The sequence below is a fragment of the Planococcus citri genome, chromosome 3 (genome assembly GCF_950023065.1).
Source record: "Planococcus citri chromosome 3, ihPlaCitr1.1, whole genome shotgun sequence".
Taxonomy (NCBI): domain Eukaryota; kingdom Metazoa; phylum Arthropoda; class Insecta; order Hemiptera; family Pseudococcidae; genus Planococcus; species Planococcus citri.
In genome coordinates, this window is record NC_088679.1 from 74,272,940 (window position 1) to 74,294,123 (window position 21,184).

General features: G+C 33.2%; 1 protein-coding gene across 8 annotated transcripts in view; it reads left to right on the forward strand.

The window, feature by feature from the left end:
- LOC135839129 (alkylglycerol monooxygenase-like) overlaps positions 1–21,184 on the forward strand; it is a 57,958-nt gene that overhangs the window by 30,314 nt on the left and 6,460 nt on the right. For 2 of the 8 annotated variants that reach the window (XM_065355014.1, XM_065355016.1), the window contains 2 exons: positions 11,602–11,763; positions 20,059–20,186. In XM_065355014.1, the coding sequence (XP_065211086.1) occupies positions 11,665–11,763; positions 20,059–20,186 (227 nt within the window). In that variant the 5' untranslated portion in view covers positions 11,602–11,664. The other 6 variants (XM_065355018.1, XM_065355013.1, XM_065355017.1 and 3 more) reach the window with 6 other exon arrangements.

Below are 21,184 nucleotides of genomic sequence, written 5' to 3' on the forward strand. Positions count from 1 at the left end.
CAAGCTAGATCAAAATATCATGTCTTAAAACCCCCATAATCAAAATAATCTTTGCCGATACAGGTTTTTCGGCTGTATCGCCGACATGAAGGGTCCGAGAGGAAAAATATTCAAACAAAAATTGTTCTACGCTAAACTTACTACCAGCATGACCAGTTCAGATTTTCCCAAAATGGCGATTTCACCCTTACTAAGGAGGGGGTAAAGTTGCCAATTTTATGAAAATTGTTTTTAAAAATGAAAATCGACAATTTAAAACGTAAACTCGATTCACATTAGACCCGAAAATATTTTGATCAAAGTTGCACACTGCAACTTGTCTGCCACCCCCTCAAGAGGTCATTAACCTTTGTCAATCTACGTTTTTCGGATATATCGCCGAAATTACCCTTGGTCGAAGGGAAAAAAGTGATTGAACTAAAATTATTCTACGTCAAATATTCTATAAGCGTGACCAGTTCAGTTAAAATATATTTTTCAAAATTTTTGTGAATTTTTGAAAATCAAATTTAGCCCAAAAATGAAAAAAAAATCAAAATTTTACCAAATTAACCTAGAAATTTGAAATTTGGGATATACGCTATTTTCGACCTGCCAAATCGATTGGAAACGATTTCAAACCATTTTGAGCAATTCTGGAGCCTCCAGCACATTTTTTAAACTTGAAAATCCCACAAAATTTCATCAAATGAAGTTGGGAAGCGGAAATTAAGGCTGCAATCCAATTTATATACGCTATTAAGTCGACTGGTGGTGGGTTTGAGTCATTTTGTGGCCTACAACGACTTTTTGAAAATTCTTAGAGACTCCAGTAGATTTTTGAAACTTGAAATTTCTACAAAATTTCATCAAATGGATTTGGAAAGCCAAAAGTTGATTGGGATAGATTATGTGATATTTTTTGAAAAACAGAAATTTCTAAAAATTTGCTGGAGGCTCCAGAACGGGAAACTGCCTGGGATCCACCTCAGAATAATGTCAAAAATGGGGTGTCTCTGTTTGGTAAAATTTTATAGAAAGGAGGGGTATCGATAAGGCCATTTTTTGGCCCCAGACAGTTATCGACTAAACCACTCATAAATTGTTGTAATAAATGCCCCAAATACGAATCCGTGGTTAGTTGACCCAAAATGACCATTTTTTGGGCTCCAAGGGGTCCCCAAAGTTGCGAATAAAAAAAGAATTTTTGGAACCACTGAGGATTATTTTCAAAAACTTTTTTGGCGTAAAATATCTGCTTGAACCCGTTAAACATGATAAGGGAAAATTTTTCCATTTTCGACCCTTGGGAGCAGAAATTCGGGGGGTTTTAATTTTTGGAAAATTTTGAAACCACCATTTTGAACCCACCCCTTTGAACCCCGCTAAAAACCTTTTTACAGTTCATTATTACTTGAAAGACCTCCATCCTACCAAATTTTCAGCTCAATAAAAATTTTCGCTGGTACTCAAAAATCCAATTTTCCAATTTTTTGTAATTTGGATTTTTTGGGAACCCCTGGATAGCTGGAAACCTGCGATTTGCGCCAAACGTAACGTTTTGAAGTATATATTCAATTAACCAAATGAAAAAGTTTAATTAAGCTCCGTGTACATTTGTAATTTTGAACCCTTTTTTCAGAGCCCTCCATTTTCGGAACCCCTGAAAAAGACGATTATGCATATTTTTTCAAATAAATTGAAGAATTTACATTTGGAAAACACTAGCAAGAGCTCGATAATTTTTCACTCGATTTTACCAATAATGTTCAAAATTGAGCTTTTTTGGGCCAAATTCTGAGATTTTACTTCGTTGAAATCATGAAAACGTGATTTTAACGTTTTTTCGAAGAGTAAAATCTCAGAATTTGGCCCAAAAAAGCTCAATGTTGAAAGTTATTGGTAAAATCGAGTGAAAAATTATCGAGCTCTTGCTAGTGTTTTCCGATTGTAAATTCTTCAATTTATTTGAAAAAATATGCATAATCGCTTTTTTCAGGGGTGCCCAAAGTGGGGGGCCCTAAAAAAGGGTTCAAAATTATGAATATACAGGAAGCTTAATTAAACTTTTTCACATAGGTAATTGAATATATGCCTCAAAACGTTACGTTTGGCGCAAATCTCAGGTTTCCAGCTATCCAGGGGTTCCCAAAAAATCCAAATTACAAAAAATTGGAAAATTGGATTTTTGAGTACCAGCGAAAATTTTTATTGAGCTGAAAATTTGGTAGGATGGAGGTCTTTCAGATACTAATAAACTGTAAGCAGCTTTTTAGGGGGGTTCAAAGGGGTAGGTTCAAATGGTGGTTCCAAAATTTTCCAAAAATTAAAACCCCCCAATTTCTGCCCCTGAGGGTCGAAAATGGAAAAATTGTCTAGTATAATGTTTAACGGGTTCAAACAGATATTTTAAGCCAAAAAAGTTTTTGAAAATAATCCTCAGTGGTTCCAAAAATTCTTTTTTTATTCGGAACTTTGGGGACCCCTGGAGCCCAAAAAATGGTCATTTTGGGTCAACTAACCACGGATTCGTATTTGGGGCATTTATTACAACAATTTATGAGTGGTTTAGTCGATAACTGTCTGGGGCCAAAAAATGGCCTTTTCGATACCCCTCCTTTTGAGCATTTAAAAATCTACTGGATGCTCCGGTAATTTCCAAAAAGTTGCTGGAGGCTCCGAAACGACTTGAAATCTACCGGTAGTCGACTTCATCTATATATTAAAATTATGACCGGATTCTTGTGACAGCGAGATCTCAGGAACGGCTGAACCGATTTTGATCAACGAAGTCTCAAAAAAAAGCTTTTGACCCGTAGATGTGCAGGTTTTAATCAAAAGTTCAAAAAGTTGCGCCGTAAAGCTCAAAAAAGCTCAACAATTGATTTTTGTCCATACGTAGCGCATTCGACGTACACACAGTAGTACGTATATTATACCTTGAAAGAGCATCTAAAAAAGTCAAATGTTGAAGAAAAAAGTTCACAAAAAAGTTGTGCCTTAAAGCTCAAAAAAGCTCAATAATTGATTTTTGTCTATACGTAGCCAACTTGAGGTATACAGAGAAGTACGTATATTATACCTTGAAAGAGCATCAAAAGAAGTCAAATGTCGAAGAAAAAAGTTCATAAAAAAGTTGCGCCATAAAGCTCAAAAAAGCTCAATAATTGATTTTAGCCTATACGTATCAATAAAATAGAAAATAATTACTTGAAATAAATTAAGTATTATCTACTTAACTATACCTACAATAATCTATATATTAAAATTATGACCGGATTCTTGTGACAGCGAGATCTCAGGAACGGCTGAACCGATTTTGATCAACAAATTATGACCGGATTCTTGTGACAGCGAGATCTCAGGAACGGCTGAACCGATTTTGATCAACGAAGTCTCAAAAAAAAGCTTTTGACCCGTAGATGTGCAGGTTTTAATCAAAAGTTCAAAAAGTTTCGCCGTAAAGCTCAAAAAAGCTCAACAATTGATTTTTGTCCATACGTAGCGCATTCGACGTACACACAGTAGTACGTATATTATACCTTGAAAGAGCATCTAAAAAAGTCAAATGTTGAAGAAAAAAGTTCACAAAAAAGTTGTGCCTTAAAGCTCAAAAAAGCTCAATAATTGATTTTTGTCTATACGTAGCCAACTTGAGGTATACAGAGAAGTACGTATATTATACCTTGAAAGAGCATCAAAAGAAGTCAAATGTCGAAGAAAAAAGTTCATAAAAAAGTTGCGCCATAAAGCTCAAAAAAGCTCAATAATTGATTTTAGCCTATACGTAGCGCATTTGATGTATACACAGTAGTACATATATTATACGTTGAAAGAGCATAAAAAAAAGTTGAATGTCAAAGAAAAAGCTTACAAAAATTTTTTGTCATACGCTCAGAAAAGCTCAACAATTGATTCTATATCTTCTATATATTAAGATTATGACCAGATTCTTGTGACAGCGAGATCTCAGGAACGGCTGAACCGATTTTGATCGACGAAGTCTCAAAAAAAAGCTTTTAACCCGTAGATGTGCAGGTTTTAATCAAAAGTTCAAAAAGTTGCGCCGTAAAGCTTAAAAAAGCTCAATAATTGATTTTTGTCCATACGTAGCGCATTCGACATACACACAGTAGTACGTATATTATACCTTGAAAGAGCATCTAAAAAAGTCAAATGTTGAAGAAAAAAGTTCACAAAAAAGTTGTGCCTTAAAGCTCAAAAAAGCTCAATAATTGATTTTAGCCTATGCGTAGTGCATTCGACATATATAGAGAAATATGTATATTATATCTTGAAAGAGCATCGAAAGAAGTCCAATGTCAAAAAAAAAGTTTACAAAAAAGTTGTGCCATAAAGCTCAAAAAAGCTCAATAATTGATTTTAGCCTATATGTAGCATATGTCACGTATTCACAGTAGTACTTATATTATACCTTGAAAGAGCATCTAAAAAAGTCAAATGTTGAAGAAAAAAGTTCACAAAAAATTTGTGCTTTAAAACTCAAAAAAAAGCTCAATATCTATCTATCTATTCTATATATTAAAATTATGACCGGATTTTTGTAATACTGAGATCTCAGGAACGGCTGAACCGATTTTGATCGACAAAGTCTCAAAAAAAAGCTTTTGAGCTGTAGATGTGCAGGTTTTTATCAAAAGTTCAAAAAGTTGTGCCGTAAAGCTCAAAAAAGCTCAATAATTGATTTTAGCCTATACATAGCGCATTTAATGTATACAGAGAAGTACGTATATGATACCTTGAAAGAGCATCGAAAGAAGTGTAATGTCGAAGAAAAAGTTTTCGAAAAAGTTGCGCCTTAAAGCTCAAAAAAGCACCATAATTGAATTTAGCCTATACGTAGCGCAGTTAATGTATACAGAGAAGTACGTATATTGTACCTTGAAAGAGCATCGAAAGAAGTCTAATGTCGAAGAAAAAAGTTTACAAAAAAGTTGCGCCTTAAAGCTCAAAAAAGCTCAATAATTGATTTTAGCCTATATTTAGCGTATTTGACTTATGTAGAGAAGTATATATATTATACCTTGAAAGAGCATCGAAAGAAGTCGAATGTTGAAGAAAAATGTTTACAAAAAAAGCTGCGCTGTGAAAAGCTCAAAAAAAGCTCAATTATGACTGGATTCTTTTGACTCTAAGATCTCAGGAACGGCTGAACCGATTTTGCTCAACGATGTCTCAAAAAAAAGCTTTTGACCCGTAGATGTGCAGGTTTTAATTAAAAGTTCAAAAAGTTGCGCCGTAAAGCTCAAAAAAGCTCAATAATTGATTTTAGCCTATATGTAGTACATTCAATGTATACACAGTAGTACGTATATTATACCTTGAAAGAGCATTAAAAGAAGTCAAATGTTTAAGAAAAAAGTTCACAAAAAAGTTGCGCCTTAAGCTCAAAAAAGCTCAATAATTGATGTCAACTCTATACTCAAAGCCTTCAACGTATATAAAGAAGTACGTACTATATTATATAGGTACTTTGAAAGAGCATTACAAAAAGACAAATATTGAAGAAAAAAAGTTTCAAAATGTTCCAGGTCAAAGCTAAGTGAATGCTTGAAAGTTTTGAATTATGACCTGATTCTTTTGTCTGTGAGATCTTAGCAACTGCTGAACCAATTTTAATAAATGACATATCGAGAAAGGCTTTGAAGTGTAGATGTGCAGGTTTATGTTGAAAGTTCAAACAGTTACACTATAAGCTCAAAAAAGCTTAATAATCGATTATGCCATATTTGGTGGGTACACAAAAGTACCTACATTTTACCTCAAAAAGTCTCCGCGGAAAAAAAACTTATGACAAAAAAAAACTTTCAAAAGTTGAAAGTTGTGGTCATGCAGTATTTGATCTTATTTGATGTGTAAAAAAAATATACAGATTGTACCCTGAAAGAGCACAGTGAAAAAACCATTCTAGACTGTAAAAAGCTTTTAAAAATTGTTGGCAAAAGTTCAGCGAAAGTTTAAAAGTTCATTGTGAGTCGGTTTTTTGTCACAGCAAGATCTCTGCAACAGCTGAACCGATTTTGATAAACAGCCGCTTGATAGAAAGGTTTTGAATAGTACATAGATATGCAGGTTTATGTTGAAAGTTCAACAATTTTCACCATGAGCTAAAAAAAGCTTGAAAACCATTTACTAAATTTTGAAATGTGAAACGAAGTTATGACAAAAAGTTGATTTTATAATAAAAAAACATTCAGGGTGCATCGTCAACATTACCTCATGTCATGAACTATAAAGCTTTCACTGAACTTTTACCATAAACTTTTGAGAGTTTTTTTCTGTTAAAAATTGTTCTTCAACTTAGATCTTTTAGGGTACAACATAAGTATTTTTGTCTGCCCATCAAATGTTTTTTCAGCTTACTACACAATTTTTTGTACTTTCAACATAAGCTTGCACATCTACACTTCAAAGCCCTTTTACTGAGAGGTTGTTATTTTAGGCCAAATACCACATGTCAAGAAGTTTTGAGCTTTCGCTTAGCTTTTTTTCAGAAATTTTCAAAAGTTGATGGTAAAAGTTGAGCGAAACCTCAAAATTTCTTGACATGAGATATTTGACCAGATCAAGTCATATACTATGCAAGGTTGAAAGTTTTCACCAATTTATGCAGAGGGTGCAGCAGATTGAGTCATTTGAGTCAAGACTTTGATAATCTTAGCGAACAGAAAAAAAACTACTGAAATTTTTGGTAATTTCTGATAAAAAATGATTTTTTTAAAACTAAAAAACAAAACATTTTTGTAAATTTAAAAGAAACGAGACTGTTGGTTTGGTAAAAAAAAAAAGAAACTCAATTTTAGCAAAAAGTAGCAAGTTTGGTAGTTATCGACAAAAAAATTATGTAGTTTACATTTTTTGCAATTATTTTTGTTGCTTTTATTAGGTAAAACTATAGGGTAAAAAACAAGTTTTTTTTTGATATTTTTTGTAAGAGTTTGCAATGTTGCCAAAAAGTTATCATTTTTGTAGACTTTTTAAGAAATGAAACCAGGACTTTTCGCCAATTGTTGGAAAGAGTGATAATACTTTTTCGCAACTTTTATTGAAAAACTGGACATTATTTTGATTTTTTATGAGAGTGATTGAGTGTTTTTAGAATACATTTGGAGAGAAAGCGACGCTTTGGAGTAAATTTTGGACTTTTGGTGATAAAAGTTGAAATTAAGTATGTACTTACATATTGGAATTTTTTGCGATAAAACAATATTTTTTTCTGTTAATTTTTAAAAAAGCCTCATCAAGAACTCCAATGTTAGCCAAGAGCGGAACTTTTTGAGAATAAGATATAAACAAAAAAAGACCCTTTCAAAACTTTTCAATAATTATGTATTGCAAAAAAAGTAGAACTTTTTAGTAATTATCAATTAACAGTTTCTGGTAAAACAGGTAGATTTTTGAACAATTTTTTGGAAAAAAGGTAGCCCGCAGATTTTTTACAAATTTCATTAAAAGCAAAATTTTTCATCAATTTTTACCAAAAAGCAAAATTTTGATCTGTACTTAAGGGGATATTCTCAATACATGGTAGTATATCTGTCCGCCTGCCAAACTTCAAACACATAATTCAAAGCCATTTGTGCATGGAATAGCTTCAAATTGGGTATAATACGTTTTTCAAAACATTTTGAACAATCCTGTGCATGCATTTGTCGATACGTTGAGTAGTTTTAGAAAAAATACGATTTAATGAAATGTTGGACTTTTTGAGAAAAAATCCAACGTTTCTTAAAACTGTATTTATTGAAAACCTATTCAACGTATTGACAAATGCATGCACAAGATTGTTCAAAATGTCTTGAAAAACATGTATTTCAAATTTGAGCCCATTCCATGCATCCGCGGCTCTAAATTATAACATTAAACTTTGTCCCATAAGACCAATGTAAAATAAGGCATTTTGGTTATACTACTACTATGTATTGAGAATATCCCCTTAATAGGAAAAAAACAAGGCTTTTTGACGATAATTGTCAAAAAAAATTATACCTTTTTGCAATTCTTTCTGAAAAAGCGAAGCTCATTTTTTTGAATTTTCCAATAACTAACAGTGGAAAAATCGTGATCATTCTACATATTAGCTAATGAATTTTTAAAATGTACATTTAGGTTTTGAAGAATCGCGCAGTATGCGCGATTAACGGGTTGGCTAGTATTGTATTAAAATTAGTTTACAGAGTGAATTTTAGCTTTCCAACTGCTTTTTATGAAATTTTAAGTTTCTAAGATCTGTTGGAGGCTCTAGGAATTTTTGAAAAGTCGCTGGAGGCTCCAAAATGACTTGAACCAACCTGCAGTCGACTTGATAGCGCATTAAAATTGGAGTACAGAGTGAATTTTGGATTTCCAACTCTGTTCGGTAAATTTTTATGGAAATTTCAAGCATTGAAATATCTGCTGGAGGCTCCAGTAATTTCCAAAAAGTCACTGGAGGTTCCAAAATGACTTGAAATCTACTTGCAATCGACTCCCTAGAGTGTTGAAATTTATAGTTTACGGGATGAATTTTAGCATTCTAACTGCTTTTGATGAAATTTTGTGGGATTTTCAAGTTTAAAAAATGTGCTGGAGGCTCCAGAACTGCTCAAAATGGTTTGAAGCAGTTCCTAATCGATTTGGCAGGTTCAAAAATTGGATATATCCCAAATTGTATCCTTCTAGGTCAAATTTTAGTTCAATCACTTATCTCCGACCCTTGATTTTCGCGATATATAGCCGAAAAAACGTAGATTTACAAAGGTTAATGACCTCTTGTGGGGGTAGCAGAAAAGTCACAGTGTGCAACTTTGGTCAAAACATTTTCGGGTCTACCGTGAATCGAGTTTACGTTTTAAATTGTCGATTTTCATTTTTAAAAACAATTTTCATAAAATTGGCAACTTTACCCCCTCCTTAGTAAGGGTGAAATCGCCATTTTGGGAAAAGCTGGACTGGTCGTGCTTGTAGTAAATTTAGCGTAGAACAATTTTTGTTTGAACATTTTTCCTCTCGGACCCTTTATGTCGGCGATACAGCCAAAAAACCTGTATCGGCAAAGGTTAATGACCTCTTGCGGGGTAGTGGTCAAGTTGCAGGGTGCAACTTTTGATGGGTTGTTTTAGAGACCAATCTGAACAAATAATGTGAAATTCAGCTTTCCCCTAATTTTTCCGAGGTTCGACTAAAAATTTTGCTAAAAATGATTGTACTATAATAATCAAATTTTCAAAAACTTTCGCCCTTCCTTCGCTCGGGTCAATTTGTTTCTTATGTTAAAATAGAAAAATTCACATTTGGACCCCAAAAATCCAAAACAGAAAATAAAAATTCACATAAGTCATAATTGGTACTGGTAGGTATTTTCCCCTATATCAGTGGGCAAAGTTTCAGTCGAACACCCCCCCTCCTTCTCTTCCACCTCCCAACAAACCTTGGTGATTATCTATTAGGCACCCTCTGAAACTTTTTAGGTTTACGTGGAATTCCAGGAGGGCCAAGTTGAAAGTGCATTTTTGACCAATTACATAGTAAATTTCAGAAGACGTGAAAAAAAGGAATTTTTAAAGAAGTTGCCTAACTAGGATAAAAATTTATTTCCTCTGAAAGATATCATATCATGTGTCTATACGTCCATTGCACTCAAAAACAATCTCAATTTGACCTTTTTGGAGCCTCCAGCGAGATTTTAAATTCTTCCATAAATTTCAAATCACTGAGTATAGCTTGGCCAAAAAATGAACATAAGAGCACCTTTTATTTTTCTTGGGGCATATTGGGTGCCCTCTCTACCATTTTAGGTGGTTTCCAAGAAATTCCGGTAAGGTCAGTTCAAAAGTGAATTTTTGACCAATTTTTAAATTCCAGAAAACGTGAAAAAAAATCAAACTTCACGCTGATTTGAACTACCTACCTATTTAAAGTACTTGGACTTTGAGGTCATTTTTGAGGTCAAAAGAATTTGAAAAAGTTCAAGGCTATTGCTTTCTAATACCTCTACTTTCGTTTCAAATCTCATGTTAATCGATTGTAAACACTAAACAGCCTAAGATGATAATAAACCTCTGAAAAAAAAATTGGGAAATACCTTTTTGAAGAATGTGGGTGGAAAAGGCATTCAAAAAAAATGAAAATCAACACTCTTAAGATACCTAATTACCTAGGTAGGTACTAAAAGAAAGGGAAAAACTTCCTTAATCATTGGCCATTTAAATTTGTTTCAAAAAATTACCCACACAATGAAAATTACCAACTTGAAAATGGACTGCACTTTCTTATCTGGCATATTGTAAAAATAGGTACTCGAGATAAGCTTCTCTATCTTTTTACCTAAAAAACAAGTATTTTTTCAGTTTTTTCAAGTCACACGAATTTTCTTATCTGACAACAGGTTTCCACGCTTAGAAACGTTTTGTAAATAAATCTACGTGATGAAATTCACGACTAGCAAAAAAAAAAATTAATTTATAGTCTCCTCGTGAAAAAAAAAATAATAAAAATTAGTTCTTCCAAGAGAACACGCGAAAGAAATTAATTAAAACACATCTCTCATCATCCAAATTAAGCAACATTGTCAGAGAAATTAATCGAAGACTGCATTTACTTACTTCATACAAATCTCTACTCGTAGGTAAAATTTTCCACCCGATCCCCATCAAAAAAAAATCTGCTTGCTATTGCAAAAACTTTGACTTCACTTACTACGTAAACAAATCTACCACCAATTACATCTAATTCAGCTTCGTCGTGTTTTCAACCACATCCGTCGGTCGGTTCATCAACCTGAAATATTTTGAGCTTACGCCAAAGCATCTTATAAAGAAGAAAAAAAATCATACTCCAAGGTTTACAAGACGATCGCATTTTTTTAGATCTTTTTTTCCTTATCCTTTCTTTAAAAAAAAGGCACTATTTCCTCGTAGTGGTAAAATGTTGAACTTATTCCAGGAATTTACAGTACAAAATAGCTAGCTGTCGATTCGCGTTCCAAAAGCTAAAAACACTGTAGTATTTTTTTTCGCGCGAATTCAACCAAGTCGAGCTTTTGAACTATATGGTAATTATCACTGTTTACTCGTTTATCTATCAAAAACACGACGGATTTGTTTACAATTTTTTTTTTTTCGTATTTCGCCAAGTCGACGGCGCGTTTACGATAACACCGAGTTGTTTTAATAGAGGTATATCGTCGTCGGAGCAAGCACAAGCTTACAATTATTGAATTGAACCGCGTGTTAGTTAATAAACTTGGCACCGGTATGTGCTTTGGTAATTATAGAAATTTAGTGATCTAAATTTTTTTTTTCAAAAGTTAGTATCGAGTGTTAATACGTAATGTACTCGTAGGTTGTAGTATGTGATGATTGTACAATGTCGTGATTTTCGATTAAATTGCCACTTTCGCTCGGCGTGAATTTTACCATCAAAAATGTTTTTAGTTCTTTTTTTCATCGCGTATAAACAGCGTTCTTTATTATAGTATACTACGAGTTATATAGTACTGTATACATACGATGTAACATAATAGCGTTATTTTGAAGGCTCATAACGTTGATTACTTAACTAATGGAAAAAAAAAGTTGAGCCGTGTTTTTAACTCATACCGTGTGTGTATTGTTTTTTCAGGTACTTTTGATAAAGGTTTTTAAAGCCAGGGGCCCGTTTTAATTTAGTGAAAAAGTGACACCAATGGATGTGACATATTGGATAAAAGCTTTACTACGTATGTTCTATATTGTGACACCTTCCGAATATAAGACTGAAAATGGCAGTTCCGTATTTAAAGAGGTTAATTGATTTTTATGGAATTAATTACCAACGCGATGCGAGCTTTTTTCATTTGTAAATGCCGCTTGCCGGATCCGGATCGTTTATTTTTAATACGTTTAAATCCATATACGCGTATGTATGTCGTGTAATAGTAGATACCTACCTATTTATAAGAAATAGGTATACGCTACAATACCTACTTTATCAACGTTTGGTTTGGATTGGTACGTGGATGTATTTTAGCTATTCTGTATGATAACAAAAACAAGCACCTATGTAGCCCCATTTCTATTGAGGAACCCTCCTCTCACTCTCAGTAAGTCGCTTCGCAATACTATATTTTCTGAAAAAAAAATCAATGTCGCATGATGTAAAATATACCTATTAAAGCATGTTATAGGTGCACGTAACTAAGTTAGTTACACATTTCACACATTCGCATTCTAAATTAATAAACAAATCCGTTCAATTAAAGTTAACTACCTACCGTAGATAATATTCGAACGAAATGAAAGATAATGAGTTATCAGCTAATTTACAATGTTCGTGTTTCATTTATTTACTTGTTCGTTTCAATTTACCTCTTTCGATGTTTTTCAAAAGAAACGATATTTTATTGATTACGTACAAATGTAGGTGTTAATTATTTTTACGTAATATGCACGTTGCACTTGTTCCTTTGATTAAAAAAGTACTTAGGTTTTTTCTATGGTTAGGTAGAGTAGACTATATTTTATCCATACACGAAAAAGTGCTCTAGAAGTTGATTTTGTATTTTTTTTTTCGGGTACCAAAAAAATGCGCTGTCAAAATGAAGGTACTACCTGCCCCATTCAGAAAAGTGCAATTTTTACATTTTTACCCCGCACAACGAGGGGGTGGACCCTCAAAAAGGTGATTTTGGGGAAATGGTCGAGACCGAAAAAACTCGACGGGGTTGTGTTGGGGCACTTCTCCCGAAGCCAAATATGTAATTTTTTTCCGTGAAACCCTGCACAACTGCATTCTATGGCACTTTGAATGCGATTTTTATGCATTTTTGGCCATTTTTGATGGTAAAATGGCTCTTACGTCCAGGATATGGCTGGGGACCGAACGATTCTTTGACGTTTGTTAGACGGGGCTATTTTAAGCCCAACTGCGCAAAAACGGCGAAAAAATGCGATCACAACGCGATTTTATGAGCACTAATAGGCTTGTTATTACTCCCCCGCCCCCAGAATTAATTAATGCATCGTCTATTCGATAATATCGATGCGACCCATCAAAATGGTATAAAATTTCGCGCTGAACTCAAAAATCGCAATCATTTTAAATTCTGGCCCCCACGGTGGAGTTTTGCCCCCCAAACTGAATATAACGATGATATTAAACAAACTTTGCACATTACAGGTCGATACTGAGGATTTATGTGTACTCAATCAGAATGATTCCCATATTCGTTGCTTGGGAATATCTTTGCTTCAAAATTTTTCATTCAATCTCCACCCTCTCCCCTCCTCTTTAAAGACTATGTTTGAACATGGATTTGAAAACTTGAACATTACCTATCAAAATGGTATAAAATTTCGCGCTGAGCACGAAAATTGCAGTCATTTTTCATTTGGACTCCCTCGGTGGAGTTTTTCTCATCAAAATGAATCTAACTATAAAACTGAACAAATTTTGCACATTACGTGTCAGTATATGAAAATTTATGCACATGTAATCGGAGTGGTTTTTTTCTCGTTTTTGCATACCTATCTATTTTTCTGTTTTTACTCTATTCATAAATAATTCATCTCATTTTTTCATTCACATTTTTTGTACCTACCTTTCATTGTTGTTCCATTTTTATTGTTTGTATTTTTTTCTCGTTTTTCTTTTTTCTTATTTCATCTGATTTCTTTTCATTTATATTTTTTTCATCTTTCATTTTTGTTCCAATTTTCTTATTTCCTTGTATTGTTTTCTCGTTCTGATTTCTCTGTTTTTGTGTTTTCATTTCATCTCGTTTTTTTTGTTTGTATTTTTTGTATCTTTCATTGTTGTTCCATTTTTTTTGTTTTCATTTTTTTTCTTGTTTTTCTAATTTTTCTGTTTTTACTCTATTCATCTCATTTTTTTCATTTACATTTTTTGTACCTTTCATTGTTGTTTCATTTTTATTGTTTGTATTTTTTTCTCGTTTTTCTTTTTTTCTTATTTCATCTGATTTCTTTTCATTTATATTTTTTTCATCTTTCATTTTTGTTCCAATTTTCTTATTTCTTTGTATTTTTTTCTCGTTCTCATTTTTCTGTTTTTTTTTCATTTCATCTCGTTTTTTTCGTTTGTATTTTTTGTATCTTTCATTGTTGTTCCATTTTTTTTGTTTTCATTTTTTTTCTTGTTTTTCTAATTTTTCTGTTTTTACTCATTTCATCTCAATTTTTTTCATTTACATACCTAAGTACATTTTATTGGTATCTTTCATTGTTGTTCCATTTTTCTTGTTTGTATTTTTTTTTTCTTATTTCATCTGATTTCTTTTCATTTATATTTTTTTTCGTGTTCCATTTTTGTTCCGATTTTCTTATTTGAACGTTTGCATTTTTTTCTCGTTCTTATTTTTCTGTTTTTTTTTTTTTTATTTCATCTCGTTTTTTTTGTTTGTATTTTCTATCCTTCATTGTTGTTCCATTTTTGTTTGTTTGTATCTTTTCTCGTTTTTCTAATTTTTCTGTTCTCTCATTTTTGTTCCAATTTTCATATTTTTTTGTAAGTACCTACCTTTTTCCTCGAGTATTTTTTTATATTACAAGCGTTATATTGTTACATAAATCCTCATATATGTATACAGACACGTAATGTGCAACGTGTTCAATTTCATAGTCACCTTTATGGGGGGAAGGGGCAAAACTCCACTGAGGGGTCCAAATGAAAAATGACTGCAATTTTCGTGCTCAGCGTGAAATTTTATACCATTTTGATAGGTAATGTTCAAGTTTTCAAATCCATGTTCAAACATAGTCTTTAAAGAGGAGGGGAGAGGGTGGAGATTGAATGAAAAATTTTGAAGCAAAGATATTCCCAAGCAACGAATATGAGAATCATTCTGATTGAGTACACATAAATCCTCAGTATCGACGTGTAATGTGCAAAGTTTGTTTAATATCATTGTTATATTCAGTTTGGGGGGCAAAACTCCACTGCGAGGGGGTCAGAATTAAAAATGATTGCGATTTTTGAGTTCAGCGCGAAATTTTATACCATTTTGATGGGTCGCATCGATATTATCGAATAGACGATGCATTAATTAATTCTGGGGGTGGGGGAGTGGTAACAAGCCTACTGGTGCTCATAAAATCGCGTTGTGATCGTATTTTTTCGCCGTTGTTGCGCAGTTGGGGTTAAAATAGCCCCGTCTAACAAACGTCCAAGAATCGTTCGGTCCCCAGCCATATACTGGACGTAAGAGCAATTTTACCATCAAAAATGGCCAAAAATGCATAAAAATCGCATTCAAAGTGCCATAGAATGCAGTTGTGCAGAGTTCCACGGAAAAAAATTACATATTTGGCATCGGGAGAAGTGCCCCAACACAACCCCGTCGAGTTTTTTCGGTCTCGACCATGTCCCCAAAATCACCTTTTTGAGGGTCCAGCCCCTCGTTGTGCGGGGTGAAAATGTAAAAATTGCACTTTTCTGAATGGGGCAGGTAGTACCTTTATTTTGGCAGCGCTTTTTTTTGATCCCCGAAAAAATTGAGAAAGTGCGACGAAAACTATTTACCTATCACTGTCAAAATGATTCTAAAACATAAATAAAGCATCAAAAATCACCTCAAACAAATTAAATTTTGGCAAAATAAAAAAAAAAAAATTAAAAAGTGTTAAAATTATATAAAAAGTACACACAAAAAACATTCAAGAAAATTAAAATTGCCAGAAATTGATTTTTTAGTGTATAATGGCAAAAATTGCATGAGAAAGGTGTAACCCCCCTCCCCCACAAAAAAAGTTATAAAATTATAGATAATTGAGAATTTCCAGAGAGTAATGAAAGACGATATAATATGTAGCAAAAATTGCATAAATCAACATTAAAATAACTTTAAACCATCAATCAAGCATTAAAGTGATGAAACTTTATTAAAATTTGAATAAATTTAGCCAAAATTGCATAAAACATCCTGAAAATCATCTTCTGAATGCAAATAGGGGAAAAAATCACTGCAAATCAACAGAAAAATTTAGTAAAATTTATTAAAATTCAACAAAAATTGCTTGAAAAATTCTTGAAAACATGTCCACTTGATGCAATGATTCCAAAACATAAGACAAAGCATTGAATTTACTAAAAAAAAAAAATTAATTTGAAAACAAATGGCCATAAACTGCCATAAGTATAATAGCCCAGTCAATATGCAATTTGACCCAAACATAATTACAAACAAAGGTTTTTTTTAGTAAATATTATCTAGGGTGGTGTGCTAAATAACATACTGAAAGTCCCCGCCCCTACCCCACGAGCTAACCCCCCCCACAGTGGAACAAAGCCCCCCAAAATCAGTTTTTTATCAAGAACTCCTGAAATATTGAATTTTGAGTAAAATGAGCCCAGTGATCATTTCATCTCCTCCCCAATACCTATCAAATGAGCTATCGACCAACTCCAAAGCCTCCAGGGGGTCGCGCTACAACCCCTCGAAATGATGTGATTTCAATAATTTTACATTCTATGATTTGGGACTTGTAACCTGTTCTAATTGATAAAATGAAGTCAAACTTGGGGAATGGGATTCTTCTGGGAGCTATAGAGTTGACCTCTGGAGTGGGGAGGGTCAAAGTTGAAAATTACAGAAAGGTCATTTTTTTGGAGGGGCATAACATGACCACAAATGGATGAAAATAGTCCAAAATCATACCATCGGACAGTACCCTATCTGTGATCAACATATCCAAATTTCAGCTTCCAAGGTCATCTCCACTCCCATTTAAAGCGGAATTAAGCTAAAAATCCCCTTATTTTGCCCCTATTTTCGGGTTTTTCCATCTTGAAAGGAGTGGAGATGACCTAGGAAGCTGAAATTTGGATATGTTGATCACAGATAGGGTACTGTCCGATGGTATGATTTTGGACCTTTTTCTTCCATTTGTGGTCATGTTATGCCCCTCCAAAAAAATGACCTTTCTGTAATTTTCAACTTTGACCCTCCCCACTCCAGAGATCAACTCTAGCTCCCAAAAGAATCCCATTCCCCAAGTTTGACTTCATTTTATCAATTAGAACAGGTTACAAGTCCCAAATCATAAAATGTAAAATTATTGAAATCACATCATTTTGAGGGGTCGTAGCGCCACCCCCCTGGAGGCTAGGGAGTTGGTCAATAGCTCATTTGATAGGTATTGGGGAGGAGATGAAATGATCACTGGGCTCATTTTACTCAAAATTCAATATTTCAGGAGTTCTTGATGAAAAACTGATTTTGGGGGGCTTTGATCCACTGTGGGGGGATTAGCTCGTGGGGTAGGGGTGGGGACTTTTAGTATGTTGTTCCGCACACCACCCTAGACAATATTCATCAAAAAAACCTTTGTTTGCAATTATGTTTGGGTTCGCCCATTTTTTTCTGCTATTTGCCTGGGCTAATAATGGATGAAATCTGATAGTTATAGGTATACGCTTATCTGAACACCATCACATCTACCTAGGAAAAAGTGATAAGCTCTGATTTGATCTGATTTGATGATTGAACTATCCTAAGAAAAATGATTGGATATGATTAAATTATCAGAGCAGATCCGGACATTCCCTGGGTCAAATTTCCGATAATTCAAATTTGATTTGGCCAAATCTAATCAGATCTGATCACATCAGAATTTTGATCGAAAGATTCAGCAGAAGAAAATTTGAAACGATTTTATGGAACTCCCAGTAGAAAATTATTACATCTGATTAAAATCATATAGAATCGAATCATATCAGATTCGAAAATTCCTGCACCTGATTTGATCAGATCCGGGTATTCCTGCACCCGATTTGATCAGATCCAATCACATCAAAGTTTTGGTGGGGTTAGATCAGTTCATATCATGATCAGACCCTCCAATGAAAAACGATCGAATCTGATTGCCTAGGTCAGATTAAAACCATGACATAGGCAGCTTCAGAAATTTGGCCTCATAGGGCATTTTTCATGTATCTTTTCTCAATGTTTCTTTATTCGACATAACGACTTTTAAATCAGTTCCTGGAAATTTTGAGCCATTTCAAACCCTCCAGCGATTGTCTAAAAATTAACTAAAATGTAATTAGCACTTGAACATTCTCGATTAAAAATCTTCACGAGCCTTTTAATAAATTTTGACAAAAGGTTTCAAAACCTGAGAAACCAAAAATCTGCTGCAGTCTCATGAGTAGCTCAAAACCACCATCAATTGACTCGAAAAAAAAGGAAATAAAAATAGTATAGAAAAAACAAATTCCAATTTTCTATTTTTCAATTTCGTGAAATTTTAATTAACCAAATTTAAACTTTCGAAAATTTGTCTAGAATCGAAAAATCAAATTCAGAATCCGAAATTGGTTTGATTGTGTACTTTCATTTCTTTTGTTTTCATGTGCCTAGTTTGGAATTATTTTCATAGACCTTGACTTCGACTTCGACTTCGTATCTCGATGCAAGAATTTTCTATAGTAGGTACCAGAGACTTTTCAGATCCTTCTTTTAAACTAACTTAAATTCTCATCCTCGTTGAAAAAATTTTACGCTCAAGTATATGCAATTTCGTAAAATTACGTATAACTTCTCAGCATCTCGGTTCGAAAGAACTAATCACAAACTAGTTGAAAACTTAATTACGGAAAACTACTCCATAGTTTACTTTCTGTCGTCGTACGAGTAAGTACGTGTAACCCTATGTAGTTGGTAATAGTTTATAATAGCCTTAAAATATATAGATACCCTAAACTCTGCGATTATAACGAAAATCTAATTATAAGTATTAATCAAACATTTGAATTGTCGAGAACTAGTTTCTTTTGATGTTAATACATGTCTCTTAGTAATACATGAAACTTTCCCCATCGCCACATAAAATCAAAAGTTTTTCGTTTAACTCTGTGATATTAAGAGTAGAATATACTTCATAAGTAGATATAGTTAAAGCGTTCCCATGGATCGTAGATGAGAATCGTTAATGCATATTGAAATAGGTACTCTATATATACGAGTAGTTAACTAGATACCTCTACCTATAGTTTTTGTGTATTAATGAGCTCGATTTCTTTTCATATTAGGTATCTACTTGTACCTACCTTCAAACTCGTAGATGAGTTTTCTACACTCATATTGTAAATTAAGTTGTAAAAATTGCACTGGGGGGGGTGGGAGAGGGAAAGAGTATTTTTCAATATCCAATCCAAAGTTCTCGAAGTACCTTAGGTATGTAAATTAATAACGTCAAAACAACTGGAAAATAATAATTTAAAATGATTTCTCTCTAAAAACAGCACGAGCGGATTGCAATTTCGAAATATACAAAATTCCAAACCAGAGCAAAGCACTATGAAAATTTAAAAATCCGCGACGAATATTATATTTATTAGAATTTAGCGAATCGCTGAGCTAACGAAAAAGGCGAAAAAATCATTGGCGCAATCCGTTTCGAAAATTAAACTCGTCAAAGTTTAAATTATTTTTTAAACTGGCGCGAGCGTTAACTGGCATTATGAATAATTTAGAAACGAATTCGTTATAAAAAAAATTCCAGCGAGAAGCTGAATAAATTAAAAGCAATACTTGAAAACATTACCGAGTCATCTTTGATGGACATTTTATTCTCGAGAAAACTTCATAATTTAGTGTTGACGACGATAAGATCGAGTATAAGTAAGTAGGTACCTATTTATATAAGATATACACCTACTCGTCGCCGGCCTTAAGTACCAGACGTTTTCACCCAAAGCGGAAAATTCACCGCCGTTTAATATTTTCGAAATTAGATTTCATAGAATTAATGATGCATTTTATTAGACCTTTTGCAAAGAAGAGTACCTTGTAGCTTTACTTTAGTATCTACTATTCGAAGTAATAAAAGAAAATGTAATAACAAAGAATAAGAGAGGCGAGTTGACTTGCGGTATTATGCCTACGATGTGACTTTCGGTTTAAAAGATGAATGGGTTATAAGTTTTTTTTTCTGCCTAAATTGTCTTTTCAAAATAGCTTTTTTTTTTCTTCTTATAGAATTGATTTGTTAAATGAAACCCAGCTCACTGCTACGCTTCTAGCTGGTAATGTTTTAGTAATGAAGTTTTTTTGCACTGTTTTTTTTTCTCTTCTCGCAGGCTTTACCCTTTTTTGCGTTATTTATGGTATTGGAAAACGTTATCTTGTATACGAAGAAAGGATCGTTTTTACGATTAAACGATAGTATTAATTCTTTATCTCATGGGATCTTCTACGAATGCGGAAGGTAAGAAGAAAAGCTGTAACTTTAAAAATATTTGCAACTTAGTTAGTAAATTATTTAGAATATAGTCTAATCTGAAAGACGAGAGCTTCTTGCATTAACGTGTAGCTCTACACAGCACGTACACGTAATAGGTAGATATATATCGACGAATACATAATACATTATTTAAGACGTTCTTTTACGCGCGATACACGTTATTAAAATGAACCCATATAATTCTAATTTCATCCCCAACTACCCTGCATATAATGCGGTGTATGAATATTCAAATTTAACGTAGAGGTACTGGTACTTATTCGAATACGAAACTTTGTTGGTTCTGTTTTAACCTGTTTTGTATTATTTTCTAATACCTCGATTCGATGTGCGATAATATTGCAATTTTTATTAGAACTACAGAACTCACAATTTTTTCCTCGAAACTAATTTGAACTAGGTACCTATTATAAATAAGCATCTAAAAATTTACCATGTACATATTATGGACAGAAAAAAAATTGAGGCGAAAATCATCCCTCACCCCCACCCCACCCCTCTGTCCCTCTTTTTCTTCAAAATATAAAGTTGGGAAGACACACTAAGAAACGTTTTTCGTCCCATTCATCCTGAAGCTGTTTGCATTTCATTTCGAAAAATGCTTGTTAAAAAATTGGATGAAATAGAATCATCTCAGTACATTTTTTTCAAATTCTAAAATGATGTACCTAAAAGTAGCTTTTATTTTTTGTGTTTGTAATAAAAATTGAAAAATTCAGCCTTCATCTTGAAAGTTAAGTAAATGATGGAGTAGGTACCTACTTGTGAGCCTTTATTTTTAAAACAATGAAAAATTGTTACAATTTTGATGAATTGTATTTTTTAAAATTTGAATAAAATTAAATTCCATCTCTAAAACTTTACCTACACTATGATAATGCTATATTAAAACCTCACATTTTTCAGGAAGTTATTAGGTATGTACCTATTTCCAAAAAAAAATCCAAATTCCATTTTTAGGT